The sequence below is a fragment of the Piliocolobus tephrosceles genome, chromosome 13 (genome assembly GCF_002776525.5).
Source record: "Piliocolobus tephrosceles isolate RC106 chromosome 13, ASM277652v3, whole genome shotgun sequence".
In the NCBI taxonomy this organism is placed as follows: Eukaryota; Metazoa; Chordata; class Mammalia; order Primates; family Cercopithecidae; genus Piliocolobus; species Piliocolobus tephrosceles.
In genome coordinates this window covers 12,426,224-12,435,711 of record NC_045446.1, presented here as the reverse complement: position 1 = coordinate 12,435,711, position 9,488 = coordinate 12,426,224, and the positions used below count along the sequence as shown (strand labels likewise).

The 9,488-nt window shown below is 49.7% G+C and overlaps 2 protein-coding genes across 3 annotated transcripts in view; one reads left to right on the top strand and one right to left on the bottom strand.

Moving 5' to 3' along the window:
- The window catches only part of DDB1 (damage specific DNA binding protein 1), a 40,305-nt gene extending 34,311 nt beyond the window's left edge, over window positions 1-5,994 (bottom strand). The window contains exons 1-4 of the mRNA XM_023189448.2: window positions 5,540-5,994; window positions 4,174-4,322; window positions 2,576-2,692; window positions 1,980-2,201 (exon numbers count right to left, since the gene is read on the bottom strand). Of these exons, the coding sequence (XP_023045216.1) occupies window positions 1,980-2,201; window positions 2,576-2,692; window positions 4,174-4,322; window positions 5,540-5,600 (549 nt within the window). The 5' untranslated portion in view covers window positions 5,601-5,994. The remainder of the gene's footprint in view (window positions 1-1,979; window positions 2,202-2,575; window positions 2,693-4,173; window positions 4,323-5,539) is intronic.
- The window catches only part of TKFC (triokinase and FMN cyclase), a 22,257-nt gene continuing 18,613 nt past the window's right edge, over window positions 5,845-9,488 (top strand). For both annotated transcript variants that reach the window (XM_023189450.2, XM_023189449.1), the window contains exons 1-2: window positions 5,845-5,944; window positions 7,257-7,368. In XM_023189450.2, the coding sequence (XP_023045218.1) occupies window positions 5,937-5,944; window positions 7,257-7,368 (120 nt within the window). In that variant the 5' untranslated portion in view covers window positions 5,845-5,936. The remainder of the gene's footprint in view (window positions 5,945-7,256; window positions 7,369-9,488) is intronic.

Below are 9,488 nucleotides of genomic sequence, written 5' to 3'. Positions count from 1 at the left end.
TGCCTCAGCCTCCCGAGTAGCTGGGACTACAGGCGCCCGCCACCTCAGCTGGCTAGTTTTTTGTATTTTTTTCAGTAGAGACGGGGTTTCACGGTGTTAGCCAGATGGTCTCAATCTCCTGACCTCGTGATCCACCCGTCTCGGCCTCCCAAAGTGCTGGGATTACAGGCTTGAGCCACCGCGCCGGCTGAGATTTTTTTAAATTGATACAATTCTCAAAAGCATTCTGATGGAGTAACAGTAGAGAACACAATTGATTGCTCCGTTAAGTCAAAACTTTCAGTCCTGCCATTGTCAACACCACTTTCCCCTCCTTTTTCTGAATTAGGACTCATGTCAGTCCTGGGACTGCCAAGGTCACCTTTAAGATGCTAAAGAGCAGGGACGGACGGGAAGAAAGCTACACTCAGCCAGTGGAAGACGGCTTCAACAAAGAAGTTATGGAAGGAATTCAGCAATGTGTTTCAGGGCAGGGATCACATCTTAGTCACTGTTATAGCTACTGAAGCATGAATACCTTTCACATAGCATTAAGCACCTAAATATTTGTCAAATTGAATTTTTGGCGTATAACAGGAGATAGTAATTTTTGGCTGATGAAAACATTTTCCCATCAATGAGTAGGGTTATGACACAGCTTCGCAAAAAGTTCAAGTGTGGATTTGGGCCTCTGAGACACACATGCAGAAATGAAGATCTGATCACAACTGGCAGCCCTGAAGCTGAGAACAACCAACCTTGAATAATCAACAACATCAAAGTTTTAATGACCTAATATTTACAAAACTAAACAGAGAGAAATTCTAAGTTTTTATTTTAACTCATACTTAGTAAGACCAAACAAAATCTCTTGGTTTCAACCTTATTCAATTGGGCCTTATTTCAATAGCCTCAGAACTACAGTAACACTAAGAAATATACAAAAAGATATCAACACTTCCAACACCTAACAAGGCCATCAAGCTGTCTGTGTGGGACTAGACTATCATCTCCTTCCCTCACTCATTCAGCCACATGCAAATGAACTGATCTTAACGCTGCATAGCCCTTTGTTAAAGGGCGGAGATTTTACCAAGATACTGGCATGTTAGTCTGGTGCTCTACCACCCCACCCCCGCTTAACAGATCTGGACCAGAGAACAGCTGCCCAGGATCAGCTCTGCTAAAGTTTTAGGCACAGACTAAAATAGAAGTTAAGAGCCAGCAAGTTGCCGGGTGCAGCGGCTCATGTCTGTAATCCCAGCACTTTGGGAGTCCAAGGCAGGAGGGTCACGAGGTCATGAGTTCGTGATCATTCCGGCCAACATGGTGAAACCCCATCTCTACTAAAAATACAAAAATTAGCTGGGCGGGTGGCGCGCACCTGTAATTCCAGCTACTCAGGAGGCTGAGGCAGGAGAATCGCTTGAACCCAGGAGGCAGAGGTTGCAGTGAGCCAAGATCAGGCCATCGCACTCCGGCCTGGGCGACAGAGTGAGACTCTGTCTCAAAAAATAATAATAAAATAAAATGAAAATAAGTCAGCAAGTCACAAGTGATTGCTGGACAAAATGTAAACCTCTTCTTAAAAAACACATATAAGGCATCACCAAGACAATTTCTCTTTACTTAATATAAAGGCCAAGATCTAGATAATTTCTCGACAGCTAAGTTTTAATAATCCCCTAGCACTCCAGTAAGAGAATCAAAGTATAAACTAGGTCATCCTGTGAAATCTCCCAAGGCCCACAACCAGAGTGTAATCTCAGGATTAAAACCTGCTACAAGCCCCAGAGAGCTTGCTGCCTCCACAATAAGTACTACTGCACTCAAGAAGCAACAAAAGTCTGACCCATATTAATTGTGTTGTTCAAAACATTTCAGGACAAACACAGTAAACGGTTCTCTCTAGCCTACCAAACCCAGACATTCCAGTTAGCAAAAACAACTCCTATCACATCAGCCTCACAGTTTCTCCCCCTCTCCTCCCGATCCAGTACCTGGTAGACAAAGCAAATAGTAGGTGCTTGGCAACCATATAGGAACTTGACATCAATGACATGCAGCTCCTCCAGGCGGATGTTGAAGGCCTTGAGTTCTTTATTATCGCGATCTAGTGGAATAACCTTGAAAAGGCCATCATAGAGACGCAGGCCAATCATCCGGCACTCAGGGTCAATGATGCCAATAATGCCGGTCTCCGAGGGGCGGCCAATGCGGTCCTGAGAAACAAAATTGGGATTAGGGAAGAACCTCAACATCCAGAGAGCAACAGAGGACACTGGGCACCACTTCCAAACAAAAACTTTAGGAGAGGTAGTAAAACTAACGGATCTATTTGATAGGCCAAATAGTTGGAGCCCCAATGTCAGTGCATGTCTTTTTCATGAAACACTGAATCTCAATGAATTACTGCTCTGTCCCTTGGGCCTTGAGTGAACTACAGGAGTCTTTTCCCCAAAAAGCTCAAACCCATAGTGTCTTCTCCTCACTTCTCTGATCAAATAGCGAGCTGCCCCCAGCATTTTAATTTTTTTCCATGAATCATGACAGTCCTACTTAGAAAACTTTTGTCGGCCTAAAGCAGCCACCTCACCTGGACATTGCCATGGGCTCGTGTAATGATGTCAATGCTCTCGCCACTCTGCTTATACTCCAGGATGCAGGCATTATACTTCGCTGTCAAGATAAACAGCAGATCCTTGCTCTCCCCCTGGAAACCAATGTTATGCTATCAAAAGAGATTCTTTTTAAAACAGGAACAACCTGTCCAGTCTTTAAGCACACCAAATTCTTTAAGAATTTTCCAAATTCTTCTCTCCCTAAAGAGAAAATACATGGTGAGCTCGTAACCCACATTAGGTACACATACACCCTAAGGGCATGTACAAAAAGCCAGAACTGAAGCTGGTAAACATCTATTTCTCACTTTCATTATTCTCCATCTCTCTGCTCTATATACAAAGTCTTCATCTATTTCAATCTCAAGCTAATCTCAATCATCCCATTCAAATTCTGAAAGATGAATGTAATGCCTCCTCCACTCCTCTCCAAGTATTTGAAGAAAGAGAAAAAAAATGTGGGAATAACAACGGAAGCTAAAATGGATCAACAAAGTCTTACTTATTTAACACAGACTCCAAAAAATTACTGTTTTGTTCAAAGGGTTATAATTAAAATTTTGAACCCACTGCTTTCTTGCCAGATTCAGTTAAGACATCATAAAGGAATGTAGTGGTGATTTGGGTGAATACATTTGCACTAAAATAATAAAAATACTGATGGTAATTTTTTTGTTGTTGTTGTTGTCTGGTTCTTTTTTTTTGAGACGGAGTCTCGCTCTGTCACCCAGGCTGGAGTGCAATGGGCACCATCTCTGCTCACTGCAACCTCTGCCTCCTGGGTTCAAGCAATTCTCGTGCCTCAGCTTGCCAAGTAGCTGGGATTACAGGCGCCTGCCACCACACCTGGCTAACTTTTGTATTTTTAGTAGAGACAGGGTTTCACCATGTTGGCCAGGCTGGTCTCCAACTCTTGACCTCAGGTGATCCACCCACCTTGGCCTCCCAAAGTGCTGGGGTTACAGGCGTGAGCCATCACATCCAGCCTGGTAATTGTTAACATAACTTTAAATGCTTGCTATATGATAGGCCCTGTGTTACTGAATCATTTCATCTTCACAATAACCCAGGGGACTTGATCTGAAAGGTGCCTTAAGTGACACCTAAAGTCAGAATTAACAAGGAATGAAGCCAGGACTGCCCCACTCTGTAGCCTATCCTCTGAAACAAACTGCTTTAATTTCTGTCTCCTAAAGAAGTCAACTTCATAAATGTTTCCTAATAAATCTCTCCTTTTACTTTTAGAAAGCTTGGTCAAGAGTACATACTGAAATTTGCCATCCAAAGAGAGAAAAAAGAGAAGAGAGTTTCTCTCCTAAGGTATATTCCACCCATCTCAAGAATTCGCAAAACAACGTAACACAGCCCAGGCACGGTGGCACATGCCTACAATCCCTCAGCTACTCTACTCCAGAGGCTGAAGCGGAGGGATTGCTTGAGCCCAGGAGTTCAAGATATCCTGGGCAACACTGCGAGACACCCGTTTCAAAGAAAATAAATAAACAAAAATAACATAAAACAACCTACAACCAACAGTTCTCCCTCCACTGCTTGTCCCAACTGCAACACTTACCTTGGGCCTGAAAAGCTCCATGACCGCAATCTTCCCGTACATGCCCACCTCTTTGACAGGCCGAAGCCCCTCGGCAGTGACCACATAGATCTCTAATCTCGTGTTTTTGGCAATCAACAGGTTTAAGTCTTCGGCTGAAGTAAAGTGTCCTGAAAGAACAGACCCTCTAACTTTTGAACTCAGGGGAAGGGCCTCCCATCCCTTCAAAATAATTCTATCACTTATGTCTAAATACCTCCAAAATTCTCATTTACTTCACATACTTCTCCAACTCCCTCCAGGTACTCCCCTTATCATCATACCCGGCACCTCAAAGAGTCTCAGTTCACGCATTCGACAAAGCTACTTTCTTAATCAGACTAAGAAAACTGGACTGGACCTAAGAGCCGTGTGTCCTCCAACTGACAATGACTGCGTAATCCCTTCTCATGGCTCTCGTCCCTCAAATTTTACTCTTCCTATTACAGTTACAGTGGCAGGCTCTAATTGAGAATGCCGGAGAAAGTGTTCATTTCTTCCAGTCTTCATCTAAAGTCTCACAAAACTTTTATCTGACAGACCAAGTCAAATGAAAAGTCCCAGAGCTTTACATGAAAACACTGTTTTGTCCACACCCCCTGCCCTCCTGGTAGTCTACCAATACCCCTACCCACACTCAGCTACCTCCAACTCTGAAAGACAGTTTTGTTTTGGAATCGTGATTAGGGTGTATATAAACATACAAGCTTGGGGTCTGCATATTCAGCTGAGAATGTGGGTCAAGAGGACTCTTCCCGGGTTCTGGACTTCGGTGTCCTTAAGAGTCCAAGCGCATCGTCAATAAGGAAAACCCAGCACTGGGCCAGGCAAACCAAACCCTCTTCTCCCGCACCGCCCTCAGGTAAACAACTGCCCCAGGCAAAGGGGTTAGCCTGAAGAGGGCTCCTCTCCCTCTGTGGGATAATGCGGGCATTCCTCACATCCCTCCACCTCCTGGGCCCCCCAGACTTCCCCACAGGAAAATCCTGACCCCAAAGTCGCAATTACCACCTCCCTTTTTCCCGGCCACAGGAGGCCAATCTTCCGGCCCAAACAACACCGCACAACCAACTCACACTCCTCTGTCTCACTGGGCCCGCCCTGTCCTCGAGGCCGAGTGACCTCCCCAGGACGAAAGGAGACCCTTGAGAGCGGCTTCCAACCCCCAAAAAGCGCGTACTGGGACGGCTCTTTCGAGGTCGCGGGGTTGGGGAGTTTCCTCGGCCGCTAGGGCCTTCCATTAGCCGGGCCGACTCCTGCCCGGCCGCCCGGGGGCCGCGGGCCTCCCTAGGCCGCGGCTCCCCCCAGCTCCCTCCCTCGCCGGGGTCTCCGGCCCCGGCAGCCTCACCGGTCACGCAGCCGTTCACGGCGGTGGGCTTCTGGGCCGTTACCACGTAGTTGTACGACATGTCGAGGCTTAGAGCGGCCCGTCGGGACGCGAGCGCGACACTAGAGAGACGGACACAAGCGAAGAGACAGGTGGCCCCCAACAGCGCGCAGCGAACTCCACTGCCGCTGCCTCCGCCCCAGAGACACGTTGCAGCCCAGAGCGGCCGGGGCGCGGGGCATCACGGGACGGCCTCACCTGGCCTCTTGGAGGACTCCCGAAGCCCGAGGCCGCCAACCGAAGGAGGCCCCGCCCCCGGAGGCGCCGCCTCGCCTCTTTCCGCCAGCGCCCGCAGGACCCGGATGAGAGCGCACCACTGGGGGTCCCCGGGAAGTCGCGGAGCCTGCGGAGGTGGCGGATGCAGCTGTGAGCTGGCGGGGGGAGGTGCGCCAGTGTCCTCGGAGCTCTCCCGCGGACTCCCCACCCGGTTCCGCGCCCTTTGCCCTTCCCCGCATCCAGTCCTCCTCCTTCCGTTGCTCCAGGAGCCCTCGGGGCTGTTCCTCCTTTTGGAACGGGAAGGACTGCGGAGGCCTAGAGAGGGAAGGGAGACGACCGCTATTCGTGCACATCCCAGACTAGAACCTTGCCTGCCTTCCTTTCACTCTCTCAGTTCCTCCAGATCCAGCTGGTGCCCTCGCCTGACGTTAGAACGACCACCGGCTCACCTCCTCCCTTTTGCGCGTTGATACTTCAGACTTCGAAGGGCCCACTGGTCTGCTTGCCCAACGTGATTGGTGCCTCTATTACTCTACAAATTCGAACCTCAAACACAAAACCAACATTTCTCCGTAGGGAACCTTAATGAGCCAGGAGGGCAGTCAGCCCTGCAGCTTCCAGGGTGCCCCACATCAAACAGGCTCCCCGGGAACAAAAGGAGAACCAAGTGGCTTGGCACACTCGCAGAATGCCAGAGAGGAGCCAACCCCCATTTTACAGATGGGGAAGCTAAGGCTTAGGGAGGAATTGGTTTACCTAAGACCCTCCCCCCAACCCCAAGTAGGCTGAGGCAGAGCTATGTTGATTCTTCCTATTGTGCACCCACACAGAGGCCAACACGCAGCTGAACCAGGCTGAACTGAGGAAAGCTAGAACGTCATCGTGGTTTATGTCTTACCTTTCCCACAGCAGAGACTCTGCCTGACTTTGGAGGCATGGAATTATCAGTAGTAAACACACTCCTGGTACAAAAACTAGACAGGGATTTAGATCCTGGCTCTTACCTGTACGACCTCGGACAAGTCCCTAGAGCTCTCTGAGTCTGTTTCCTAGAAGTAAAATGGGTCACAAACCTGGCTAGCTCCCCCCATTCCCTGCCCTTTTGGTGCCAAGGACAGTGAGGGCAAGCGTGTGAAGAGCTTCGTTAACTTTTTCACTGCATGTGATGCCCGTGTAAAAGACAGTTATTCTGAGGATCATTGTTCTTTAGTGATGAAGTGGGTGCTGTTTCTGGCATAAAGGCAGCCCTGTGCTTGACATGGATTGATCTGTCTTCTGGCAGCCAAGTGCAGGTGTGAACCTTGGTCAACCCCACACTCTTCTCCATCCATATCCCATGTACTAGAGTTTGGACTTGGACCGAAGTCTGGGGCAGCTCCCTAATTACTAGGGCGCTGAAGGTTGATTGTGCCAGTCGGCCATGAGTGCCTTCTGCAGCTTATATCATTACCCACTCCTGCAGGTGCTGCTGCTGCCTCCACTGTACTCAGACCCCGGTAGCACAGGATTGTCCATCCTTCAGCAGCTCAGTGCAACGGTGTGAACTCAGCCTGTTTCAGAGCCTCCCCACCATGGTGAGTCATACAGGGCCGGGGCAGGGGAATGGCAGCATGGTCTCAAAGCAGGATCCCGGCCTTGGGCATGCTAGAGCTCCTTACACCTTGACTGAGAGATCCTACTACCTCCTGAGGCTCACGGGTGAAGAGAGAGGGTCATCCTCTCTCCCAGGGCCTGATCCCTGCTTTTCTTCATTTCCTGGAGGCCACTGGTCCCAGCCAGGCCTGGGGCTGCAGCCTCTTGAGTCCCTTCAGAGCCGTTGTGCCCCCTATCTGGGTCTTGCATTCAAAGTGAAACAGTAACAGTTACCTGCTCTGTAATAGATACTGTACCAGTCACAGAAGGAACCATGAAGAATGATCATGTGACTGTTCCTAACCTTGGGGCTTATGTGGGCTGGTCTGGAGCTGGGATCTACAGTGTGGGAGGCTGGTCATGTCCTTGGGCTTTGCTCCAGGCCCACTGATTTGAATCAAAACAAGCCTTGAACATATCTGGATTCAAATTTCAGCCTGCCACTGACCAGCTGCATCACCTTTTGCAGAAGATTTGACCTCTCTGAGCCTCTTTTTCTTCATCTGCATTACAAGGCAAATTAAGGCCTACCTCTAGTGGTTGTGTGGTGTTGATCAAGCAGAGTCCTGGAGGCCTCACCTGACCTCCTTTCCTTTTCCATCCTCTCAGGCCACTGAAACCAGGGATAGCACTGGTCCCTAAACCCTCCTCTGGCTCTGGCAGAGGGATTGTTGAAAATCTCAGGCAGGACAGATTATCAAGATGGGGAGCAGGCCACTTTCTTGGAGGGTAGTGGTGCTGGAGGCTGGGCTTGGAGTGAGGCCAACTCACAACTTCATTTTATGTTCCAGTCCCTGACAGGCTCTGAGAGCCACAAGCCCATGCCCTTTCTAGGGCAACCTCTGTCACCCTCCAGCTCCCTCCAGCCCCTCAAGAAAGCAGCATATGGCCAAAAGGGAACCAGCTTTGGAGCCAGGCAGACCTGGACACCTGCTGGCTGTGTGACCTCAGGCAAAATCGTTTAACTGTGCCTCAGTTGCCTCACTGGGCTCATCTTTCCTCCATAGGGTTGTTGGGAAGTTTGTTTTTTTGTTTGTTTGTTTGTTTGTTTGTTTGTTTTGAGATGGAGTTTTGCTCTTGTTGGCCAGGCTGGAGTGCAATGGCGCAGTCTCGGCTCACCGCAACCTCTGCCTCCCAGGTTCAAGTGATTCTCCTGCTTCAGCCTCCCGAGTTGCTGGAATCACAGGCATGCACCACCATGCCCAGCTAACTTTGTATTTTTAGTAGAAATGGGGTTTCTCCATGTTGGTCAGGCTGGTCTTGAACTCCCAACCTCAGGTAATCCACCCACCTCAGCCTCCCAAAGTGCTGGGATTACAGGCATGAGCCACCACACCCAGCTTGTTGGGAAGATTAAATGAGACATGCTCAAAAACACTTAGAACTGAGCCTGGCGCTTAGTCACTGCTCGGCAAATGGAACCAATCTTATTCTTCTTCTTGCTCCCTATAGACCTAGGCTACTCTGAAGCAGGTGGTTTAGCCCTGGCCCTGGCTAGATGCAGGACAGGTTGGCAGGGAGGCAGCAGAGCCAAATTTTGTACAAAGGAGCTGGTGCTAGCCGGGTCAGGAAGAAACCACAGCCAGAAGTTCACCTTGCCAGGACCTGGCTCAGCTGCAGGTTCCCACTGGGCCACCAGGTGGCGGTGGGAGCCCAGCCCTGAGTCCAGGTTGCGCCCCAGTCTCTGTCTTCAGGACAAAACCAGGGGCTGCAGCCCTTGTTCAGGCTTTTCACAGCCTGTTTGAAAAAGGGAGTCGCAAGGCCGGGCACGGTGGCTCAAGCCTGTAATCCCAGCACTTTGGGAGGCCGAGACGGGCGGATCACGAGGTCAGGAGATCGAGACCATCCTGGCTAACACGGTGAAACCCCGTCTCTACTAAAAAATACAAAAATCTAGCCGGGCGAGGTGGCGGGCGCCTGTAGTCCCAGCTACTCGGGAGGCTGAGGCAGGAGAATGGCATAAACCCGGGAGGCGGAGCTTGCAGTGAGCTGAGATCTGGCCACTGCACTCCAGCCCCGGCAACAGAGCGAGACTCCGTCTCAAAAAAAAAAAAAAAAAAAA